The 25566-nt window shown below is 45.5% G+C and overlaps 2 protein-coding genes across 4 annotated transcripts in view; one reads left to right on the top strand and one right to left on the bottom strand.

The window, feature by feature from the left end:
* Window positions 1-734: 734 nt before the first annotated feature.
* On the top strand, window positions 735-12482 carry UPK1B (uroplakin 1B). Of its 2 annotated transcripts, XM_086882848.1 has the most exons (9): window positions 744-831; window positions 4994-5049; window positions 5974-6061; window positions 6582-6782; window positions 8275-8349; window positions 9082-9192; window positions 9478-9657; window positions 10448-10531; window positions 11161-12482. In XM_086882848.1, the coding sequence occupies exons 3-9, from the start codon at window positions 5993-5995 to the stop codon at window positions 11209-11211; spliced, it is 771 nt and encodes a 256-aa protein (XP_086738974.1). In that variant the 5' UTR covers window positions 744-831; window positions 4994-5049; window positions 5974-5992; the 3' UTR covers window positions 11212-12482. The 2 variants fall into 2 exon arrangements, with proteins under 2 accessions (XP_023797018.1, XP_086738974.1); XM_023941250.2 differs by lacking the exon at window positions 4994-5049 and having other exon boundaries at window positions 735-831.
* A 5177-nt stretch (window positions 12483-17659) lies between these two features.
* Window positions 17660-25566, bottom strand: part of ARHGAP31 (Rho GTPase activating protein 31) — a 79668-nt gene continuing 71761 nt past the window's right edge. For both annotated transcript variants that reach the window (XM_086882846.1, XM_023941236.2), the window contains one exon: window positions 17660-25136. In XM_086882846.1, coding sequence (XP_086738972.1) covers window positions 22671-25136 — 2466 coding nt within the window. In that variant the 3' untranslated portion in view covers window positions 17660-22670. The remainder of the gene's footprint in view (window positions 25137-25566) is intronic.

Here is a 25566-nt window from a genome sequence, read left to right as displayed (position 1 = left end):
AGTACAACCACCTGTGCTTTTGCCAGAGACATGTTCATTCATGACTTTTGGCAAACTTGTGCTGGAATGAGGGAGGGAGAGGAAGGTGAGAGACATTCCTTTTCTGTTGTGTTCCTCAGCCTTAGCTGTCCTCAGTTCATCACAGGCCAATTAATATATGTATATCTGTGCTTGACTTTGCTCTGTCTTAATAGGACTGACTATGTGAAAAATCCAGAGTGCCCAAGGAAATGGAATATTCTCCCCACTTCTCATGTCATCCACAGTGTCCTACAGAGTAGCCAACACTTACACTTCTGTTTCCAAAAAAAAAATCCCAAGCTGAATAAAATGAAAATGGATCCAACCCAAACCACTGGATCTTTCCCATGCTACATAATGAAAACATTAAAATTAATTTACTTTCTTTTCTTATTCAGTACATTCTTCTTATACTTCAGTTCAAACAGTGATCTAGCAATCCTTGTATATTTACGTCCTTCCAACTTGCCCATCCTCTTTAAAGTTCAAGTACCTCGTATGAGTGACTCACTCATCCACCCTTTTGAGAGTATAATAATAGAAATTCTTTAAAGCTTTGTGTTTTCGGCACAACGGCATTCCGATATGATCTAAGAGTCACAGAGACACCCTCCCGTCCCAGGAGGACTGGGGAACTGGTTTGGCTAGAAAAAAAAGTTTTCCTCATGTGATGGGCACCCCACCAATCACACAGCACGTTCCTCGAGCAACCTGGGCTCTTTAAAGAGCAGCGGAGGTGGGAGAAAGGGGCTTTTTCGGCTTTGCAGGTGGGTTGGGATTTCTGCTGGGAAGCATCACGAGAAGAGAGCGGTGAGTGCCTTGCTTTGGTCATGGTCTTCTTCTTAAAGAGGCATGTGAGCCATAAGTGTCTATTAGCAGAAAAGACAGCTCTTATGTTTAATGTTTTTTTTTTTAATTTTAGTCCCTGGACTGTGTTTGGTATGTGGGAGTCTGGTACCTGGATAAGGTTAACTACAGGAAATTATTAAGTATTTCATTTTTCTTACCTCAGGCTGTGTCTTCTCTATGGCTCTTTTAATTTGTTTCATATTTTTTCTCCTAAAGACTGGGGAGGAGGGAATGGAAAAATTAAAGCTGCTGTAAATCTGATGTTTAAAAAAATGAAAAGGAAAAATTGTGGTAGGAGAAGATGAATCTTGTAGTTCCCCCTCACTTGTGAAAATAGGATAGTTAAAAAAACGCCTCTTATTTTGGCTGTGTTGAACTAATAAAGGCAAGAGGAAAAGCCTACCTCCCAGCTCTACTTCCAAGATAATTATGCTTGATGATGATTTACCAGCCACACCACTGTTCACACAGGCTTCATTTCATAGCAATCTCTTCGAAAGGAAACTTAATTAGTCTGTGACCCCTGCTTGATGCTGAGCTATGTTTTTGCTTTATTTTTCTCGCCTGGCAGCACAAAATAACTGTCTGCCTCTTCCATTTCTGAGTGTGGTTGACTCCTAGCATACAAGCAGTTTTTTGTCAGAGGTGACTGCATTTCAGGGGAGGTGGAGCACTGGGGAAAGTCCAGCAAGGCAGGAGGAGTGCATAGGTTTGTGTCCACTGGAGGTGTTTGCTTTAGAATAAGTAAACAATTGATGAACTGACATTTGTAAAACATTTGGCTTCTTACAGTGGAGTTCAAGCGATTCATCATTAACATATTAAATTACATCCTCTTAAAAACTGTGTAATTCTCAAGGTGTCCCAAGCACTTGGAAAATACCTTCTTTTTAAGCCCCTCAGGGGCTAAATTTTCCATTAGAACCAATCTTAAAAAACCCCAAAAGTAAGTTCATTGCTTGATGCATTGGGGTCCACAGGAGGCGTGGGTGTGGGCAGATCTGTGGCTCGCAGAGACTTCCCATGGCACCGGCACTGGCCTTGGCACAGCACCTCCGGCAGCGGTTCCGCCTGGATGACTTCCCTCCATCAGCACCCCAGGGCTAGCCCAGGCATCCTGCTCCTGCCTGTAGAGACATGCTCTCCAGCTGGGCTTGGACAGGAGGGGTGGTGCCCAGGCTCCCAGGGCTGCACGGGCAGGACCAGGATCCTGCTGCTGAGCGGCTGGGTTTGCTCAGCTGCGCTCGAGTGGTGCAGAGCCCTTCAGCCAAGGCGGGCAGAGCCCGTGAGTCACAAAACAAATGCATCCTTTGTCTCTGCCTCCTTGCACCAGGGCATGAGAACGCAACACCCTGAGCAGGGACGCTGAGGGAAAGGGAGGTGGCAAGGGGTGGTGTGAGGCCCCTGTGAGCCCCACTACCGTGCTGACAAACCTCCAGGACCAGGGTGTAGAAGCAAATGACACTCACAGGGATGTTTTGGGACGTCCCTTTGCCACAGTGCTTGACAACTAGCACAAAACGCAAGGCAATCAAAATGCCACCTGGTTCTGTGTTGGGCAATGTCAAATGATTTCTTATCCACTGGCTTTTTTGGCTACAGACTACAGATGGAGTAGAGTTAGGATAAGAAGGTGGAATTCATCTGTAAGCCAAAATCCTGTCCCAGACTATAGAAATAGGGTGTGGAAGCTCCAAAAGATTGACAAGCGCGATGTGTGTGAAGGGCACGCAACAGACCCCAAATCCCATTTGAATTCAGGAATTATTGCCAGAAAAGCATCCTTTCATAGCCTGCATGAGGATATCACCTAAAATAAAAGGGCAGAAGCCAGCCTCTGCAGAAAGGAGTGTCCTTTTCATCTCCTACCATTGTGCTGAGGGTCTTAGAGATACTGAGAATAAAGGAAGTGAGGGGAGGTCAAGAAAGCCTCAAGGGCATGGAAATAATAGATTGTCTGCAGCTTGTGGGGTACCAGGGAGAGGAAAAGCTACCACTTCTCCTGAGCTCTGTCAGGCTCAGCTGGACCACCATGAATCTAAGGAGCGTTTTGGGGGTGTGAGGGCAGAGAAGAGGGGAGAAGTTACAACCAGTTGTACTGGTTGTGACCAGAATGTCAGGAAGAGTAAGTATGCGCCTCAGGAGGGACACAGGGGATTTTGGTACAATGAGTGCAAGAGACACCTTTCTAAAGCTGCTTAGAGCTTGGAGCAATGTCTGTGGTAGTTATAATTGAATGCCTCAGACCTAGACAGCTCACACTTAAACTGCAAGGTTTCTAGGATGTGCTGAGGAACACAAGGTCAAGGTTGAAATTTCAGGACCTGGCTGCCTTCATATGTGGAACTTTTGGATAATGGTTGCAACTGAAGGTCCAGTTTCTACAGGGGTTTCCCTGAAGCCCCAGGAAACTGCATTTGGGTCACAAAACTGTTCTTAACAAGCCCAAGAAGAAGGCTCCTCTACCTCCAAATGCATTTGTGTCTGGGGGAAGAGGCTGCTGGCAGCTGTGTCTCTGGGGGCTGGGAGGAGGGCAGCCCACCACTGTCACCCCCGGGGGTGCCTGTGAGTCACATCTGTGCACAGCCTGCCTCGGGCAAACCAGCCAAGTTTGCCTCGTGCCTCTGTAGTCGTGTACCTGTGTCAAGTGCTGTGCAATCTGCTCTTGCTAAGCGCAGCTCACCTCCGAGGCATGAGGAGCAGCTCCCAATCTCCCACGGCTTCTCCTCTGGGACATGCTGGAGGATTGGCTCTCCAGCTGCCCAGCTGCTGCCATGGCCTTGGAGCACCTGCCTGGTCTCTCATCATTGATGGTGATACTGGACCATCTGCAAGGGAGAAGAGGTCAGACGAGGAGTTGACCCATGTGGCACAGGTTAATGAAGTGGGCACCAAAAAATGAATTATTTTGACACCAATCGCTTGGAGGCAGAGGGATAATTCATAGAAATATGGCAACAATGGGGTTTTTTAGGTCCAGAGTAAATCCTTTTTTCCTTCCCTTTTCCCCTTCCTGATCTCTCTGCTCCCCCCTGCACTGCAATTCCATTGAACATAGTTAAGGTACTGGAGAACCTTAGGTTGTCTGGAAACTTGCCCTTTTCTAGCTGATACATATGGTGGTGACTTTGTCCAGCTTTCCTCACAACCACAGTAGCCCACTGGAGGTGGGCTCACCCCAAGAGAAGGGGCTTGCTTTCTCCCTGCCCAAGGGGAGAGAAGAGTGAGCCAGGTTCTGCCTACCAAGGAGGAGAAGAAAGCCAGCTTGTGGAGAGGCAAGAGCTTGGGCTGGATGGACAGCCCACGTACAAGGTGTGAGCGCTGTTGTTACACTGAACAGGGTAACACTCAACCTTGCTTTATGCACTGCAACTGGAGCAGACCCACTTTTCCACGTAGCAGTCAGAGTTCAAGTGTCTGTGTTCAAGCAGGAAAGAGTTCCTTGCATTTTGGACTACTGCCTGGCTTGTGATGTCCCTTAGAGGGCAATAACTAATGGGTTTTTTAAAATCTCTGGAGTTTGTAGCACATAGGTCCATGAGCCAGGCAGTGGTCACTCCAGCTTTCAGATGAGTGGAGGACCAAGATTCCTCTTAGGTTTGGCAGATTCTGCAGTGTTGTATTATAGAACACATGGCTGAATTTTGCTCAGACTCAGATTTGACCTGCAACACAGCCCTTGGCTGGTCAGGAAGTCTGGCAGGGACAGAGATCCAGGTTGAACTCATGAGCCTGCCATTTTCAAATACAGAGCCATACAGTTTCATGTATACTGGGTCCGGCCTCCAAACACCTGGCTGGGACTAAAAATGTCTTCTCAACTTAAAAATAATGGCCACATATTATTAAAAAATTCCTACACATGTTATCATACAAAAATACTTAGGCGCTCTGCTGATGTAATGGTGACAGCACTGGAGATGTCTGCCTAACCCTCAAACCACTGCAGAAAGAGTGGTAGAAAGTGTCTGGTTCATCTGTCACTGTTGGAAGTCTTGCATACCCCAAAAAGGGCAGCTGCTGAGGAGGCAGGAGGTGGCGTTGTTAGAAAGGTCTCACAGTGCTCTGTTCCTCAGAAAGCTCCCCTTCATTGACAGCTTTGTCTGCTCATCTTTCCCAACAGCTTCTTTGAGGAATCGTGAAATCAGTAGCCCCAGCAAAAGAGAGGCACAAGTGCAGGTACTCTGGCAGAAGAGTTCAAACAGTTTTTCCTGTTGTCTGCTCAAGCTGGGCTCACTGCAGCCTTTCTTTCCTGCTTTGTATTTTCTTAAACACCTGGTAAATGCAGTTATCTCAAGGTTGGGGTATTTTCCCCTTACCTGTTGTGAACATGCACACCTGTTCCTTCCCTTTGAAAGAAAAACTTGGTGGATTCTGGTGTCTGAGATGCTTTCTCCAAGAGGTCTCACACCTTTGATGCCTTTATGCTGCTCTCTCTGGAAGGGGATGAGTTTGTTGCAGGACACCTTACTCCAGACTGCAGGATATAGCACTCTCAGGAATTCGGTAGGAATGCTACTTGGCCTGGCTCCCATGAGCTGGTTGCAACCTGAGCTGCCCCCTCCCTCCTTCCCTTTCTCCCTACCACCTGACTTGGGGGATTCAGCTCCCATTCCCAGCATGGGTGGGAGATGGGGCTCCCCAGCAAAGCCCTGTGCTGTAGGTGTGTATGGGATACAGCCACAGCACCATGGTTACCAGGTCAGTCCCATGGTGGTGCTGGTCAAAATGTCCCAGGGCAGCTTGCCCTGGAGTAACGCTGGCTCCTTTGGAATAGGGGTCAGGAGAGCTGGTGTTTCTGGCCAGGTAGAAATGACACCCCATGAGCTGAGGCTGTTGTGAGTGCTGCTGTCATGATGAAAATCCTGCCTAAAAGGGAGCTGAAGACACCAGCTGCCCCCAAAGTGGTCCAAGTCTTCTGTAGCTTAAGTATCAGGGAGTTTAACACCTAGGGAGGTCTCCTCTGAAACTGCTATAAGAGATGGGAAGTGTACAAACAGGCTGTCAAGTTCTGTCCGTCCTTCTCCTCATGGATAATTTGTGTTTCTGAGTGAAGCATATTGTACTGGTGATTTAATTGAAAACTGCATTTGTTTTTTCTAGGTTGCATGAAGAATTAAAGATGGCAAAAAGTGATGATTGCGTACACATCTTGCAGGGTCTGTTAGTCTTTGGGAATGTGGTTATTGGGGTAAGTGAAGTGGAACAAGTATGGGTGGAGGCTTCTTTCCAGTATGACACTTCTTAAAACAGCAGTTCTCCCTCTTCACATGTGAAGTCTGCACATAAATAGTGTGAAAGAAGAGGACAAGGAGAGGTGTCCCAGATGATCAGCTGGGTGGGAAAGGGACAGCAGGGGCAGATCCACCATACTGAGATGGGTGCTACGGGCAAAGCCTTAGGTCTGTCAGCAGGAGCAGACCAACATCCTCCCAGCCACTTCCCTCCATAGTGATGGAATGGTTCTGTTCATTCTTTGTTAACATCCTCAAGTCCTAGGCCTGACCTCTCAGATCAAGGCTGGGTGAGATTTGCCTGCAATTCTTCTGTGAAGTCTCAGTGCAAGAGATTGTAGAGCTGGGCAGAGGAGGAGTTGAGTAGCTCCCACTTGACAGGAAATTGAATGAAAGTAAAGCAGTTTATACTTGTTTCTGTCTTCTGTCTTATTTCTTTGGGGATCCTTGATCTAATGTGTTTCTTGTGCTTCCCAGATGTGCGGCATTGCCCTGACAGCAGAGTGTATCTACTTTGTGTCTAGCCCCAATGGTCTCAACCCTCTGGTGAAAGCCACAGAAAGCAGTGACATCTATGCTGCTGCATGGATTGGCATCTTTGTCGGCCTTGCACTCTTTGCCCTGTCTATCCTTGGTATCATTGGAGTCATTAAGGCCAGCAGGACCTTACTGCTGGTGGTAAGTGTAGCAAAATTTGCCTTCCTACTGCTGCCAAACTGAGCAAACGCTGCCTTGGTGTCCCTGGTCACTTTGGGAATCAAACAATGAGCAAAGAGAGCTTTTATACTGATAAGGAGCCAAAGGTTCTTCTTGATCATGGCTGCATTGTCCAAGAAGGTGACTCCTGTGATGACCCATGCAGGAGAAGCTCCTGAACCAGACTGAGGGAATATATGGAGATAGCCACAGTGAAGATTTGACTGGTTTGACCCTGGCTTTGCCCTGAAGCAGTGCAGGAGCTCTTGTGCAATCACATATAGCTGGGATGTGGTTTAGATCCTTGTTTCTCCCCACCCCTTACTGCTTTTCAGCTGTCATACACTATTCAGTTTAGGAGCTGATAAGTAATGACTTCTGTACAAGGCATTAGTAAGTGTCAGGATAGCAAATGTGGGTGCAATCAAGAACATAAGACATCATCAGGCAGGCAGAAATTACAGGGGTGGGGACAGAGCTTTGGATAAGCCAAGGACAATGTTAAGATGTGGACAAATCTCTGTACAACGTCTTAGTTAGTCCTTTAGTTTGGCAGTGGCAAAACTTAATTGGTGCTCGCATTAAGGAAGGGTAGAGATGAAAACTCTGAAATGAGCTCTCTTGTGGATTACTGTGGATGTCTGTTTTAGACAAAAGGCACTCAGAGATCTGAACTCTTGGGCCAGGGAATATGTCAGCAAACAACTGAGGAAAGAGAATTCCCTTAACTCCCAATTTTGATGTCTTGGCTGAAACCCAAGGCTCTGGTTTAGGATACATTAATTTTTTCCTACTTACTGGGGTAAGTAGGAAAAAAATGCCTTAAATCAGAGAACATTATAAAATGTGGGAGGAGAAACAGATGCATGAGAACTCCAAAGGGAATATGGAAAGTGTCGAAGGGATTATGCTGGCAAGGGAAAAGAAAGCGTGAAAAAGACTATGAGAGGTGACCCTTGGAATCTGTTTTTGTGAAGGATCTTTGCTCACAATGTAGGAGTGTTCAGGAAATCTGATGATGAAAATTCAGGGGGATCTGAATGACAGCCTAAGTTGCACCTTCTGCTTCCCCAAAGTACAGTCTCTGCTGCTAGAAGTGAACAGCTTCCTGCTGAAAAGCTTATAGCTGGTAAGTGGAAGTGAAAGGAGCACATATAACACAAACATAGGTTGCCAATGAGATGCAGCGAAGAAAAGGACAAAGTATTTTCCATGGAGGCAGGGTAGTCCTAATGCCATGAGGTTCTGATGAAATCTTTTCCGTGAGATGGAGAACAATTCCAGTCTTTCACCCTCAAGAAAGCAGATTGCAAATTGAAACATGCACAGGGAAGGGCTATGAGAACAGTCAGGCTGTATAAGAGGGAATACAATAACCTGTCCACCTTTGCGTCAAGCAGAGTTTCTGGCTTGATTTTGAAAAAAACGCAGAACTGTTTCTCCAAGAACTAATTCTGCTCTCTTTCTCCCACAGTACATCATTTTGATGCTGATCACTTTTGCATTTGAAATGGCTTCTTGCATCACAGCAGCAACTCACCAAGACTCTGTAAGCATTTCTTTCCTCATGTATTCTTCTAACTGCACCGGGATTCACAAATTCTAGGGCATACAGTAATCCTGTTCAGCATAGTAAATGTGGTAATACAGTCTAAACTCACAGGACTACTGCTGAGCAGACTGCAGAAGACACCTCCACAGGGAAAAACTCCAACATCATTATTCTAATCAAAGAAGTAATTTTGTTCTTTCTAACATAGTTTTGTTGTTTTTTACATTTTTAAAATGTTTACAACCCTGTAGTTAAGGAAATAATAGTGTGGGCTAGCTGAATCATCAATACAAGTGTTTAGTCCTTCAGCTACAGACTGATTAATCTATCATACACAGAGAAGACAAATCTTCAGCATTGCCCCAGGCAGTGTTACTGGTGAGGGAAAGATTACATGGATTATTTGAGATACTGTGGGGAGGGAAATTATTTGTGGTGCTTTAGTTCCAACATACCAAATGCAATCCATAGCTTCTGCACAGCTCTTGTGATCTACATATAGTAGTGCCTGCTTGAGATCTTCATCTTTGTTGTTCCTGCTCCTCAAATCCTGCTCTTTATTCTTGTGTCTAAAACCAGAGGAAAGCAACATTCCTGTTCTCCAGCAGGACACTGAAACAAGAAAACAAACCCTCCCCAAATAACCCTGTATTTTCTTTACATGGCCACTTATTTATATAGTTTCTGCCTTTTTCTCTGTTGTTTTGTTTTGTTGTTTTTTTTCTGTAGCTCACTCCAGGGTTCTTCCTGAAACAAATGTTGGAGAGATATCAGAAGTCAGAGCCAGCCAATAACAGTGACAATGAGGTCACAAAGACATGGGATGAACTCATGCTTCAGGTAGTAACTCTGAAAAGTCACTAATTACTAAATGCTCTGCAAGCCTGGAATTTCAAGTCCTCCTTGGGTCAGCTGGGTAATAAAGAAGATGGCATCTGCCTTGAACCTTAAAGAAAGTTCTGACACACTCCCCCTTTAGCTCGTTTATCAGACGGCAGATTGTCAAATTCGGGCACTTCAAAAATCTCTCCCATAAATCTGTGATTAGTGCCTAACCAGTGTCCTGACATGTGCAGGGCTGTGACCTGGGCCCACAGAGACCCTTTCCCTTCTCTGTCCCTGCAGAACCATTGCTGTGGTGTGCTGGGCCCCTCCGACTGGCAGGAGTACACGTCTGCCTTCCGCCTCACGCACAGCGACGCCGACTACCCCTGGCCACGGAACTGCTGCGTCCTGGATGCACAAGGGCTTCCTGTCAACCTCGATGGCTGCAAACTTGGAGTGCCTGGCTACTATAACAGCAATGTAAGATCGTCTCTGCTTTTTCCAGTCAGCATATGTCAGTCAAAAGTGCCCTGCTGGAAGAAAAATAAACCATAAATAGCCTTTCTTCTTCAACTGTAAGCCACAGTGTCCAAAAGCTTTCTGGAGGAGAAGGAATAGTGGTAGAGTCCTGGCCATGTTGCTGAAGTGTACAGACAGGCTGTCAAGAAAGGACAAGATTTTGTTTTTAGGAAAAAGGCTTTTCTGATGGAGAGAGAAATCTCCCAAGCCAATGGTAAGAAGTGACATCTCCAACATGTAGGTGGTGTAGCTAAATCAAACTTAGCCCAAAGATGAGTGTATACAACATGAGTGAGCAAATCAGCAGTTCTTCTCCTCAAGGAAGAACTTTTCAGTAGACCAGCATGTCCTGTACACTAGGTTGCTGGGTCATGAGCATCAGTTTCTGCACTAGCTTGCATTTCTAGAAGTCATTCAAGCTTCCAAATTTGCCTGCAGCTTCTTGATTCTGGAGGTCAGCTCTGTGTCAACTGTGTTATCTAAGTGTACTTGGCAAGCGGATGGCACAGCAAGTTGTCCTTGAAGTGTTTGAAATGGGTCTACTTTGTATTTGGAGCCAGAAACAGGTAGGTTATCTGCCAGTTGTCAATAAGCAGTGTAGATCTGGCTTGGTTTTTGGAGAGCTTCTGAACTACCCAAATTGCAGTAGGAGAGAAGCGTGCCACCTTAGTCTCTCACAGGGATGGATAAGTTTGTCACCTTGCAGTACAGGCTTAGTGCTGGTTTTGAGTCATTCCTGGTTGTCTTTCAGGGCTGTTACGACGCTATTTCTGGGCCAGTGAGCACACATGCCTGGGGTGTTGCCTGGTTTGGCTTTGCCATCCTCTGCTGGACTGTAAGTACTTAATATTTGCCTTTATTTCCTCTTCTCTTTTCTTGCTATTCCACACCCAGTTGGGTGGAGGGGGATGACAGGGCTGATGCATTTAAAATGTCCATAGATTATCATCATTCATTCATCACAAATCTGCTTGTAGCCTGCTCCTCTGAGGGCTACATTTACAGGTTCCCCTCCATTCTGGCTTCCAGAGGTGGGGAACTGGATGGCTTTCCAGCCTGCCATGGCCTGCTGCGACCTGCTGCCATCTCAGCAATACTGCACAGCAAACATGGCTTTCAGATGCTTCTTTATGGAGGGTATTGGATCATTATGATAGATAATTCAGTTTGTAGTTCAAAGATTTTGTATGAGTTTATTCAGTACTCAGGGCTCAGTGGCATCATGACAGATAATCCCCAGTGAGATGAGTGATACAGTCAAATAGTTATAGCTGCACATATCTTCCTTCTTTCTTTACTGTGTTTCTGGGCAGATAAAAGCCTTTAAGCTTTGTCTGCCTGAACAGGCTTTGCTTTTCAATAATTTCTGTTGCTCTCTCCTACCAGTAGGACTAAATGGGGCTGGGGGAGAGGTGGAGAGCAGCAAATAGGGGGCAGAGAAACTTAATAGTGTTTTCATTTCAGTTCTGCGTCCTCCTTGGCACCATGTTCTACTGGAGTGGAATTGAATATTGAAGGCTGGTGTCCTCAGTGCTGTCCCGAAGAGCCATGTGAAACTGCATTTATTTGTCTCCTGCTCCATTCTCCACAGGCCATGGAGGATTTGAAGTTTTCCCACTACCTCTCCCACATATACTTTTTCCCCTGCAAAAACTTGATGCGAAGAACTGATGACTGCAGGAAAGAATCTTCTTGTCCCTGCTTTGACCCTTGTTCTGCAGCTTTAATGCCTCTTGGCTGAGGCACAATCCTTCTTTCACTGTGGAAGAAATCCTGGAACATAAGATGAGTAAAAAAGGGATCTGATTTTTTTCTCTGACGACATCAGAAAAGAAAATGTCCATATACATCCTCCAGAAAAATATCTTTTTAAATTAGTTTTAATTTAAATTATAATGCTCCAGCGAAGGCTATGTGAGTAAAACTGTAACCTCCTGTGATCAATAAGGACAGATGCTGCAAGGGAGAAGACTGCAGATCTCTCTATTATGTTTTACTGTTCAACTTCTCTTGCTGGTCTCTGTCACCCTTGCCTTAGAATAAGGCAGATTCTCTGAGCATTTAAGTGTGTCAACAATAAAAACATGTCACAGATAAAAAAATCTGTTCCTAGTCAAGCCCAATAAAAGGCTAGCTCACTCCTCAGCAATATGCTGCCTATATGCAAGCCTACCTCCTGTCACTGATGAAACTACTGCATGTGCTCCTACCTTCATAAGTGTCAGTCCAGGAAAAGCTCCACTTGCTAACAAGCAACTCCTTCAAAAAAGCTGTTATGTACTTTGCACAAGATTTCATACATCGACGGGCTAGAATTCATGCAGGATACAAGGGGTTCTGTGTTGTAGTTGCCTTTACAAACGTGGCTGTCCCATGCTCTTAGTTTATTTTGCTTCTTGCTTCAGCTACCTGTGTGCAAATGGTCACACCCTATGTGTAATTCCTCTTCCACATCCCTGGACCAGGTAGGACAAAAAGCAAATAACGACAGTGAGTAGCTCTTGTGAAAAAAATGCAAGCAAGGAACTAACTGAACCAATCCCAGTCCTTGCATCAGTGCTCACAGTTCTCACTCAGTTCAATAAAGGCTGTTTACTTTGGCCCAGACTGAGCTGGTGTCTTTCCTTCAGCAGTTAAATCTACTGTGAGAAATGTGCTCCTCTGTAGAGTGTTTTAAGGTGAAGCCTCTTCCAAAGAGGTACTGGTTCAGATCCTGATGCCATCTGTCTTGATTCTTTGTTTTTGTATATTCACCAAAATATTAATTAAAAACAAGTGGAAGTGAACTTTTTCTTGTGTTCAAGATCCTCTCTTTGGGAAGGGTAAATAGTAAAGGTGTGTCTGGGACATGTGGGGCAGGACAATGACAGGCTTTAACATCCTGTAACAGAGACACTAAAGCACCAAGATGCAGCATGCTACAAAAACTCAGCAGGCAAATAGTTCCTTGCCAGAGTGCTGGGGGACAGGAGGAGGTAGATACAAGGGTGAAGAACTTGAGGAAGAAATGGGTCCCTGCAACACTGAAGGTGTTCTCTGTATGACTGCTTTCAGAACAGATAATCCTCATGGATCAGCCACTCCCCTGGCTCAGTGGTGTGGTGACTGGCTTGGAGACCCTGGACTCTGAAAAGTTCCATAAGCAAATTAATCTTCAGCACTTTTGTTGTGAGACTTGAGTCATGGATTGACCATGCAGACCTTGTATGTCAGTGCTTAGAGTCTGGTTTTTGAGGGGGTGAGCATGAGGTTTGGTGGTAGGGCTGGGTGTTTTTATGTTTATGCTGCTGAAAGCAACAGTAATACCTAAAGGTAAAGAAATCTAAAGAGAATCAGCATCTGCCAAAGTTTGGGGGCAATGGCAAAGACTGGGTTCTCTGCTACTTGCCAGAAACTGCAAGTTCCAGAGAGGAGAGAAATGGGGCAGGAAGGACATGGCAGGCACAGATGCTCTGTCCTTGCTTGACCAAACGCCTCCAATAACTCTTGGTTGTGGATAGCTGCCCTCATGCATAAGGACCTCTTGCTTGAGTTTTTTCTGAAAATCCTTGCAAATGGGTGAAACAACTGGCTGTGAGACTTCCTAGAGGCCAGTAAAGCCTTCTGAACATGGATGTCACTGGACATTCTGCCTGGAGAAAACTGTAGGACCACAGAATCAGTAAGATCAAGTATTATTTTCCTTCTCTGATCTTTTGCTTCAGACCTTTCTGTTTCATCTAAATGAGGTATGATTACAGCACTGCATTTAATATAGAGGAAAATGCTGCAGGATTTTGAAGGAAAAGAGAAACTGAGAATACTTTAAAAATGCTATTGCAGTATTAACTGCTCCAACCAGTTGCAAATGATACCATAGACCTATTACATAAATGGCAGCTCAAGTCAATTTGGTTTGGGTTCTTCAAATTTGCTTTCTGCTTCTTAAGCCTTTCCCTCCCATTGCACTTTATGACTTGTGTACTAAAAAAATAAAAGTTGTGACCCGGTGGTCCAGGCAATGGTGGATCTCTGCAGAAGTGCCAAACATGCCACAGTGCATCCAGAAAAACCCAGCTTTATCTGCTTGAACTAAGGGGGAAAGAGAGGATTAGACTGATGACAGAATTATGTTGATTAGGGTCATGAAAAATCCTGCTGAAATACCAGAAAAAGCTGTGCTTCTGAAGGTTGATTCCAGCCTCTGAAATTACCTGGGGTGCCAGGGAAAGGGTGAGGAAGGGATGGAGTCTGTGACAGGAATGGTGGTGAACAGGCTTATGTGTCAGCTGAGACCTGTAAAAAAAATCCTGGTCATTCTCAGCTGTTAGGGTTGCTTCCTGAAGGCACGGATGTACATGGTCCTCAGAGCAGGCAATATGCATGTGTGCATGAGAACTGCTGGACTAAGACATCCTGCTAAGACAGGATTAAAAAAAATATTCTGCAGATGAAAGTCATTCAGTTTGTTTGCAGATTTGCTCTCTGTATTTATTCTCTGTAGGTGTGAATATTCACAGTTCTCTCTTGGCAATAAAAGCACACTTCAATTCTCCCATGGAGTAACCAAATGTATTTTTAGATTATTAACTTATTACAATGCTCCCAGCTCTGAGAAATCAAGAGTCTTGCTGAGAAGCATCCCCTGTTCATAGCTGATGGAGTGTTGTGTCCTCCAATCCAAAAAGAATCCCACTTCCCTCCTCCCTCCCACACAGAAATGTAACCTGGTGGTTTTCACACTGCTGAATGTTTGTTGCTGGCATTACTGAAGGTGTCTGTTCCTTCAGGCAGTGGGGCAATGTGAAGCTGCCTTTGTGAATTTTGTACCTCAACTCCATTTTTCCAGCAAGTTTTCCTACCCTTTCCCCTCACTTCTTCTTCATGAGACCTCTTTGCACAGACCCTTTCAGGCCCTGCTTTACTTTGCCTTGCTTGACAAACTTCATGTAGGACATAAAATGTTCATTATGTGCCATACTTGCATCCGGCTGCCCACCTCACTGGGAAAACCAGGAACCAGGCTGACAGTGATGTTCAGCTTCTCCTGACTCGGGTGATTTATTCCCACTCCTGCTCACTGCCCTGGCATCTTAGTTTTTCACATTCCTTACAAAAGGGACTCATGCCAAGCAAATGTTTATGGGGACCAATGACCTAAAACTAGCTCATAAATGAATCCTCCTACTCCCAACCCTTGGCAGCCCTGCCCTCCTTGGCAACTGGGGAAATCCCCTGCAATGTGTGGTATGCTGGGAACCTCCTGTAAGAGCTCTCCCTGTAATCTCAGACATCTATCTTTAGGAGATCCTGCTTTGGGAGGAGTGGAATAAGACTGTTGAGGGTTTATCCATGACAGGAAAAACAGTGAGGGTGTTTCTGACTTGCTTGCGAGGTGAAATTACATCACAGGCAAGGTCATGTGCAGTTCTTGCATGATCACCAGTTGAGATAAGCCCTGCAAGAGAGAAAAGTGATGAGCAGTGAGCTGCTCTGGCTACCCAGGGCTGTTGCTAACTGTGAGCCAATGCAGGACTTCTCTGTTTTTCCCAAAGCAATTTCCCAAAATTAGCAGGCTACTGTGGCTGGCACAGAGGCTGGAGACTCTAAAGCCAAGTCAATTCAAAAAAATCTCTAAATAACCAGCCCAGTCCTTTTACACTGTCTGACCCTTGGTGTTTAAAGTAAATTATCTCACAGAGCAAAAAAAAAAGTAAAGCAGTTCATGAGCACCATTTTTTCCTGATTTACTCTTCCTGACTCCTATGAAGGAAAAGGGAAAGAAACTGTTACCTGATATTCTTCAGACTGGTTCAACTCAATCTTATGGCTGTTGGGTGTTGGGTTTTCTGCCTTTTTGGATTTTACTTATCTAGAAACTTCCTCTGTTGAATAATCATCATGTGTGTTGTTCTCTTTTCTCCAGCTCTGGTTGTTCCCATGTTTGTGTGACTTGTGGTTCTTTCTTAAGCAGGTACAAAGTTTTTTTTAAGTCATTTCCTTTCACTGAATTCAAATAATTCCTGGTCTTTTCAGCTAAGGGATTTAAATGACAGAGAAATGTATGCTTTGCAGCAGATGTGCTATGGAAGAAAACAGGTTCCATTTTAAGATGGATCTGGATCCAAATTGCAAACATAATTCATAGGAGTTGTCTAGGTTTGCAAAATGTAGCTCATCTCACACTGCAGTTTGCCAATAAGACATATGAAAATACCTACCCTGTTTAATTATGGAGTGAGGCAAACATTCAAGTTTTAACACTCACACCGTGTCTAACTTCTGAGGACATCAGGACTTGGGCAGGTCTGAGCTTTGCAGATCCCATTCATTTCTAACCCTTAACTCTGAAACTCTTCATCCTTTACCCTTGTGGTGAGGCACATTCTCTGAAAAGTTTGCCCTGCTCAGATGGAAAGTGAACTCAGAAATCTCATTGCCTGTCTCTATCTTGGCTTGTTATGGTTCTTTTTGTTGGTGGTGGTGCCTTGTGGCTCCACTCTGCTGCCAGCTGACCTTTAGTCCCATCCCAGTGGGATATCAGTGGGATGTCCTGCTGCCCAGAGCTATGGGACTCCCATGTTGCAGTGAGGATGCATGAGACACCAGTGTCAAATACTCCTTGGTGCTGGCTAAGGTTGAATCCTGGTTAACAGCCAGGTTGGGAACTTGCTTAATCCAGGTTTTGGCTTAGCTGAAAGTATCCAAAATGTTGTAGCTGTGGCTTCCAATACAACCTACACAGGGCATTGCCCTGAGTCAGGCAGGCAAAAGAAGCTGGCCAAAAGAGTGTTCAAGCACTTCTGTATGTTTAAGTACCCTGATTTAAGGCATGGTGCCTTCTGGATGGAGCATGAGCAGGTCTGCAGTGTCCCTTTGGCCTAATTTTCATAGCCATGGGAATGCTGTGGGACAGTCTGAGGTTCTCCCCTTGCCTTATGGCCAAGCCACTGCAAGACTCTGTGGCACAGAGAATAGGAAAATACTGGTTCTCATACAGTGCTAATAATTGGCTCTGGATAACAACAATTCCAGAGTTCAACAAACATAGTTTTCTCTCTCAATTTTTATGCCAGTTGCCATGGTAAGCAGGAAGCACAACCCAGGCATTTTCCTAAAGGGAAACTGAAGTCATGAAAGAGGTAGGAAAGGGAGTCAAGCCCTGAGTTAAGCTGCTGAATAGGAAAAAAAAAATCATTTAACCTGATTATTCATCTGCCTTTTAGGGAGAACAGTTAGCAAGCTGCACTGCAGATATGTCCACTGAGGCTACTAGCACAAGAACACCCCATTTTTTTCTCTCTCTTTGATCCCAGGATGGAATAAGGGACACATAATAAAAATATTCACATCCATAATACAGCTCAGAGATTGGCTCAATGAGAGCCAAGGAACTAAATTAATAATATGTTTAAGTTCTTGCTTGTCCTTTACAGATCAACAGAAGTGCATACATGATGCACCAGAGGCCTTCATCGTAACTTCTGTTCCAGTTTGGCTTCTGCTGTACAAGCACTGGGGTCACACAGTTTTCTCATACTCTACTCTGAGCTGCTCTGCTTTATCACAGGCAAGGCAGAATTCTGCAGGAGATGTGCTAAATGGGAGGACATGGTTGCACATCACTGAAACTTCAGCCTGGTAGAACTAGCAATGGTAAGAAAAAAAATTATTTTACCCTTGAAAATTTTAAAACACTTCAAATAACAGTAATTCTACAGAAATCTCCAAGCCCTCACTTCATTTTCAGAGCTGCAGAGCAATTGCAGATCCCATAACCTCCAATCAGAAAAGAGTGTGGTCAGGCCCTAACCTCAGTCCCCAGCATCAAAGCCCACACAAACACAGATCAGTGCCCTGGCCACTCACAAAACAAGAGGGGCTCAAACTCCATGTCAGATGATGACAAAAGCATTTGCACTGTATTCATAAACCAAATCCAGAAAAAATTAAAATGTTCCAAAACATCACTAGGGCACAGATCTGTTTTTATAAAAACTCCAGTTTAATCTCATGGCTGAGACCTGGCAAAACATCTTTCTTTTGTGGCTGTTGTTTTTCTTTCCTATTTTTTTAAAACAATCACGCACAGAGGCAGGCAAGTCCACACAGAGAAAAAAGCTTAACAAAACTGCAATTCATTAGAGCTAGCAGGAAAAATCATCACAAAACCAGGGCCAGTGGGATGGAGACAGTCCTCTTCATATTGTCCAGCTTCCAGCCCTCCTCTTGACCTGGCAGAAAATAATATTTCAAAGGGGACTGGTGCCTGCAAGCACAAGATCCAAGGTCTGGACTGCTGTATGGAGCCCTCAGAAAGTTCTTGCCTTCTGCCATCCTTCCTTTCTGGGGCTGTTAAAGTCCTACTCCATCTCCAGTCGAACTCAATGGGAAGTTTTCCATTCCTTGCTTGGAGCAGAATTAGTTATCACCAAGCCTTTACATCAGTTAGGAGCAAGCAAAGGTTAAACAAAATAGGGATCAGCTGCAGCTTCTCCTCCACCTCTAGAGATTTCTAGTTTTCTTTTTCCTAGAGATGGAGAGAAGCAAAAAGGACAACTGCAAAACCTGGGCATGCCTGAAAGGTAGTATATGCTTCAGTAGATTGTTTGCATTTTTAAGGCCTGGGGAGTAGCTTGTGGTGGAAAGCTAAATCAGCCCTTGAACTCTGGTCTCCCCTGATCTTGTCCTTCCTTTCCCAGGACAAGATCCTTCTCAGGAAGGCACATTCAGGCCTTCTGCCCACTACACATTAATCAGAACTAATTAGCTACTCTGTGAACAAAAAGCTATTTGATCTCACACTCTCAGTGCTGCAAACACAGCAGCAGAAAACAGTTCCATGCATCAGCCCAAGTTTCACAGATGTGTAAAATACTACTTAGGCAATTCCTTCATGTTAATTACATTTCCTTTTTTTAATACATTTACATAGAATTATCTTTTATATATATATATAAAATTTAAAAATATTCACCATTATAGGCGTTTCAGAATCCATAAAGAAAAAAAAAATATTTTGATTGCACCATTTGGACACAGGATAAGGGAAAATGTTTCAGGCTTCATGTCTCTAATACAGACTTAAGTTCCTCTGAAGCTCTAAAGGTGAAAAAATAAGTACTTCAGTCTTTCTACAGTGATAGCATGAGATGGACCAGGGTTTGTAAGGTAAAATACCTTGTAAAATACCTTCATTTTTGTTTACTCTCCTGCCAGTGAGGCAGCTCCCACACGAGCTAACATTATCCATGCCCCTCCTTTCCATCAGGGATTCTCCCCTTTGCCAGCTCAGCCATTTTACTCTGAGCTACGTTTAAGAGAAGCTGCACCAACCCTCTGACTACATGGGAAGAATAAGTGAAATTTACTCACTTGTCTTCCACTTGTAAAAGCCCACCAGCAACACATGCTGGGGATACTTTGTCCTGTCTGATACTGGGGCCATCTGCAAACTGGGGAACAGCCTTTACTTTAGTCTCAGGAGAACTGAAATGTACTGCAGGGTCCCTGACATGATCCTTGTGGAGCTGCATCCTTGATGAGCCAATCTGTTTAGGAAAGTCCTTTCAATAATACCAGTCTTAGCTCTCCAGGGCCAGACTCATCTCCCATAAATCCCATTTCTCCCTCTTCATAATGCTTCACAGATAAACAAAGGAAAAACAGAAACAAAACCCCCAAACAAAGAAACAAACAAAAACAATAAAAACCAAAACCAAGGAGAAAAAACACAAGAAAGAAGAAAGTCCTTTCTTAAAGAGATCTGATCTGTCCCTGAATCTGACATCAGGGATAGCTTAGTAAAGCTGAATCTCAGGACGCTTCAGCCACCCAGTCCCATTCAATGGGAGGTGGCATCTGTCTTCTGGCCCTGTCCAGCTCCCAAGCTCTGGTCCTTCAAGCTGACTGCAGAATCAGCATGGATCCATCATCAAGCTTTACTGACTCTGCAGAAAGCTGAGTCTGGAGCTGACAACAATTACACCTGTGCAACAGTGCACCTTGCAACTAGGAACATGATTTATTCTCTGCAGGACCTGGGGCTTTATTTTAAGTGCTCTGGATACATCAGCTGAAGGCTGGAGATGAAATTGTAGATAGGAAATGGGATCAAGCTACAAAATAGAGATATCATTGCAGCATCTAAGCTTAATTAAAATCCAGGACCCAGATCTGAGTTCAAATTCTGAAACACCCTTAAAAAGTATAGTCTGAATACAGATTTTAGTTGAGGCTGATCTTTAATATCAAGTAATGATTTCTAATAATTTTTCTCTTGCAGGAATTTCACCATTTATGCCAAAAGCGTTATTACTTACTGGAATGCTGTTAAGAGTTGAGACAGTGTATTATATACAAATTGCCAGACCTCATTTCTTGTTCATAGATCAGCTTATATGAGAATAAGGAGGGGGAAAAAAATGGTTTTAACATGCCAAGGTTTTCATCACATTTTCTTTTCCTCCTGATGCATTACTTTGTGAGCTTCTCTAGCTCCCTTCCAGGTGCCTTGGTAGTCAAAACTTCTAGGAACTGTGAGACTACAAATCCTTGTCCAAAGTAAACTATTTTGTTGACACCAAAAAAAAACCCCTGGGCATCATTTCCACAACTTTTACTTCCTCTAAAACCTTACCACAATACCTCATATCACACCTTCCCTTTGTCATTAACCCAGCCACGGTGATTAAAAGCTTTCTCATGAGGCAGTGCCATGTAAATGCAGTGTGGAGCTGTGCTAACCATGGAGGAGCATGAAGGACTGGAAATTCCCTAGTTTTAATAAGAGGCTGCACACACAAATTATGGTCTGTGAGTAGAATAATACAATTGTCATGAAGCTGCATATTCTGGGCCTGCTGTCCACAGCTTGCCCAGGTAAAGCATAGGCTGCTGCCTGTGAAAGAACATGGACCCAAACAAGAACTCCAGGCTCTCATCTGGTTCAATAATCTCCCTCAACAAAACTGACAGCACAGACTTAGTTCTCTGCTCTGTTCCCATGTGGGACTATACACAAATAAAGAGTGCAGTAGGGAGAATCAAAGACTGCAGCTGGTGACAAGGAAAATCCCTCCTGCTTTTTCACACTCCCTTTGGAAATGGAAGGAGAAAATTCTGCTGAAGATATATTCCTCGCATTTGTGGACCCATAACTTCTCAAAAATACTGTGGCATATCTCTCCTTTAACAATCCAAGAGTTCAGAGAAAGTACTGACTGTATGGGGCCCTCCAGACACAATGGCACTACTAAAGTGGCACAGTCAGTACAGACTTAGGAGCTCATGGGTTTAGTTTACTAATCATTGGAAATTGCCAGTATTTCACCAAACAAAGCCCTAAACACACATCTTTTGGAAAATTCTGGCTGACACTCATTGTGATGGCTATAGCACTTCCTAACAGTTTACTGCTTAAACTGTAGCCCATCACACCCATCTGAGGCCCTGCAGACTCAGACATCTCCAGGAAAGATGGACCCTGCAAGCACATTATAGGGACAATCTCAGAGCTGGCAGCAACACCTGTGCTCCTGTCTCCTCCGCAGTCACCAGTGACACTTAAATTGCAGAGACAGCACAGGCTGTACCTGACTTTGCCATCGCCCACAGCCATAGATCAGACAATAGATGAGCCTGTGGTGAATGCAGAGTTAGAGGCTTTATAAAGGAAGCTTCAGTTCTATTCCCATGGCAGCCGTTGCATATCTGAACACCTATTTGCCTGTAACACTAATGTTCCCTTCAGGAGAGAGTTTAATTCACCTCAGATTCCCCTCTCAGGACTTGTTCATGATCTGTTCTGCAGTCCCACAAATCATCCTCTTTACCATACTCTTAATCAGTCTGAAAGCACTGAGGTCCAGGGAGGTGGCAACCAGCCATACTCTCAAAGAAACAGTGCAAAATCATAGGAGATAAAATTTAAATGGAGAAGAAGCACCTGGGGACATGCCACACAGTGGCAATGAAAGACCAAGGGTCAAAGATATGTCAGTCAGGGTGCAAGAGGGCAATAGCCCAAGGACATGGAGATAAGAAGATCCTCTTGCTTTTGTCTGCTGTTGGCAGTGTGGAGCTCAGCTGGAGATAGCTGCAGAGGTGTCATCTGGCTTTAAGCAATGATGAAAATAGTTGATACTGACCTTGGTTATGACCTTGCCTTGGCTTTCACTGCTTTCAGCCTGAGGGGTCTCTACCACTGGGCAGCCAGCTGCACACTCATTCCTCAACCACACGGATCTTGTGTGCCCAAGGAAGGAGTGACTGAGCACACAAAGCTCATGAGGAAGACCTGGAAGACTGAAAGAACAGCTAGGCATTTCCTGTCCAGCTGCTTTCATTCCAGCCCTTGCACATGCTGGAAAGAGCACATCTCTGATCCAAGAAGAGAACTGGAGGCAGCGCTTTCAGGTTGCTTGTTTATCACTGTGAACATCCTTGGGTGTCCACACCCTATGTGGTTTGCTCGTGCCAGCTTCACCTTCCTCTTCAGCTACCCTCAGCCTCCTGCACTGTTTATTTACACAGTGTAAATCAGAAAGTCCTTCACTGCTGTCTGGGGAGCAATGGTAGGAGTTCCCAAACATCTGGACTTACCTCCTCAGCAGATCTGCCTCTGCACCCTGAGCTGCAGTGTTTTGTAACAATGTTTCCTCTCAGCCCTATTTCCTAATTATATAGAGATTTACTTTTCCTTTTTTCCCTAGGGAGGATGAGACAGGGCTTAGTAGAAAACAGGTGTGAGAAATACAAGTTCCCTGGGACCGGCTTACCATAAAAAAAAACAGGCAGTGAGGGAGGAGTGACAAGGGGAATGAAAAGCCAGACAAAGATACTATGACCTCCCATAGCAAAAGCTTTGCAGGAAACCATAAAGGATTCAGGTCCATCTTGCACAGAATAGTTTTAACAACAGCAAAATGGCAACAGAGTTGGTCTTGGACACTCCCATTCCAACCATCACAGGAAAGGAATAGGAGGAGCAGCTGCTACTCAATCTGCCTCCCACTTCGTCCATCCAGAATCACAGAGCGCCTCTGGGGCTGGTAGAAGCAGCTGGTAGAGGTCTCCAGTCTCTGGCCATTCTTGGGGATGGTCATTTTGTTCCTCAGCGTCACGCCCTCGGGCGTTGTCCGCGCAGGGTCGGACAGATCGCCGCAAATGGGGCTCAGAGAGGTGGTCTGAGTGGGGCTCCTGATGGGGGACAACAGTACCCTGGAGTCTGCTGAGGAGGCAGGGTGGTCCATGATGGGGAAAGGGGGACTGAAGAGAATCAGACTCTGGGGCCTCCCAGGCCTAGATCTGTAGGAGGGTTTGGAGAACCCTGATGGCCTCTCTATCTTTGAAGACTGTGGGTTATCTCCAGCTGTCTCCCCGCCAGAGGTGCGCTTTCGGCGCAGAACAGGGGCGTCGGGAGCAGGGTGATGACTGGGCTGAGACGACTCCAGTGGAGAGCCCAGGAGAGTGCCATGCCAAGGACAGGCTGAGTCCTTTTGAGCAGGGTCACTGTTTTCTTTCTCTGCTTTGGTCTTCTTCTCTGTCAGCGGGCTCTTGGGGGCCTCCAGGTGGCTCCATGCCACCCGTGGAGCTTGCCTGATGGCCTGCTTGGCTTCTGCTTCCTTCTTCTCAGCGGCTGGAGCAGCGTTCTGAGCCTGCAGGGGCTGGGGGATCTGGGTGTACTGAATCTTGGGCGGTATCACGGGCACCGCTCTAGCCTGGCACATCTTAATCATGAAGGAGGTCCTGACTGCTGACACGCTGACGGGGGCAGAGTTACGACGGCCAGTGTTGGCATGGGCCACTGCCAGGTAATCCAAGTCTAGATCCACAGGGGCATTGAAACGAGAGCCCCAGGGAACACCCCTACTGGCAGCAGGGCAGTGTGTTGGCAGGGATGGGACAGAATCACTGGTTTTTACTTCCTTCTGCCCATACAGGAGGTTCCCAGGGGCGGATGGCATGGACAGGCTCTCAAATGTGAAGAAATCTGGGGCTGGGAGGAGTGAATCCAAGTTGAGGGATGAAGGCCTGGTCTTAACCTTGCGAGGTGTTTCTTCACCTTTATTACTCAGCTGTGACTCAGTGGCAGAACACAATGCTGTGGTGACAGTCTCTCCTCCCAGCACAGTGTCCTGAGGGATGGACAACTCCTCCTTCATGTTCTTAGTCTCTGAAAAACTGCCTGGGCTATTTTGGCATGGCAAGGACAACTCAAGCTTTGGGCTCCAAGGGTTTTCTTTGCTCACATGCACTGTCTTTCCCTGTGTCTCCAAAAGAGGGACTATGGAGGGTCCTGCTTTCTCACCTGGTGCTTTCTCCCTGATAAGGGAATACTCAGGTTTTGAAGGTTCTTCTGGAGGACTCGAGCCATTCTCATCTTGCATAGCTTTGCCCAAACTAGAGGGGGACATGGGTTGTGTTTTGGACAGCTCACAAGGCACTGAATGCAGAATGTCACCGCATGGCTGCTGCTGGTCAGTGGCATCTATGAAGGTGAATGGGGTAGTCCACAGACTCAGCACTGTGTCTTTACTGTCCAGGGAGAGGCTGCGACTGAACCGCGGTCTAAGAGAAAGGCCAGTCTCTGTTCTCTGGCTCTGTGGGTGAAACTCCTGGGTCATCTTCTCCTGAATGTCCTTAAAGGTGGGAGAATGGAGTGGGCTTGTAACCCACTGGTGATCCTCCCAAGGCTCCACAAGTTCTAAGCTCTGCACATTATCTGTCCAGGCGTCCTCATCATCCTGGTCAGCAGCATCCTGGGTTCTGCTAACAGCACTGCCTTCCTTCACCTCCTGGATTCCAGCTCCACTCAGTGCCTTGGAGGAGAATGTGTCCCTTTCATCAGTAGTCATTGTCTCATGCTTCTCCCTCTGAGTCTGGACTCTGGTAAGGCCATCTTTTTCCCTCTGGAGCTGATAAGCACCATCTTTTTCTTTCCCTGATTCTGGACATGCTCCTTTGGAACAAGATAATCCATCACTAGTGGCAATCTCACTAAATTCTGATTGACTATGAAGCTTCCAGTCCGTGGTAGGGGTGAGACATTCACTCCTGCCCTCCACCATTGCCTGGTGGTTCTTCGGAGTGGCTGAGCCCGTTGGAAGGGTGCCCAGTTTGGGTGGGGCTGAAGCACCACTGTGCTGTGCAGCCACATCAGACTGGCAGCTGGGAAGGCTGTCTTGTTCCTCCATGCCACTGGCACCAAATAAAGGCACCTGAGTTATCTGCGATGCTCTGCTTTCAGATTTCTGCTCAGCCAGTGTTGGACTTTGCCCTGGGCCAGAGGAAGGACTATCTGTTTGTACTGAAGAAGAGGATTCGGAAATTGGGCTTGTCTTGGGGACAGCTGCTGGCAAGAGCAAGAGCTCCTCTTCAGGTTCAATAATTTTCAGTTCCTGCTGTATCTCTGGCCACAGCGGTTCTAGAAGGGCATTCGCCGGGTCCTCCTCTGATGTCTGAAAAACAGAAGAAATGCCATCACCTGGAAGCTCACAGAACACCAGTAAATACCCCTCCATCTTCCCCAAACAGCCCCCCTAGAATAGCCAGGCTTCTGGATGAGCACACTCATGGGTACAGAAACACAGACACACAGACTGCTACCAGTTCAAGGAAGAAAATACATCTCTAAACAAGAGGGTTTATGGAGGAGAAGGCCTGAGGTGCAGCCAAAAGGAGGCCTGGACAGACATACTGAAATAGTGAGCTGAATGAGTAGCTGGAATGTTCCAGCCCATTTCTCAGCAATTCCCATTCAGGCTCACTTGGCCTTGCCAGAGAATATGCATTCCCAAACTGCACACAAACTCGAATGAATAATCTATTCAAGGAGATATGCCAACAGATCTTTAAATAGCTGACCAGAGATGAGTATAGCTGTAAGAA

This window comes from Cyanistes caeruleus, chromosome 3 (assembly GCF_971803275.1).
Source record: "Cyanistes caeruleus chromosome 3, bCyaCae1.hap1.1, whole genome shotgun sequence".
Lineage (NCBI taxonomy): Eukaryota > Metazoa > Chordata > Aves > Passeriformes > Paridae > Cyanistes > Cyanistes caeruleus.
This window is presented reverse-complemented; position numbering and strand designations above follow the sequence as displayed.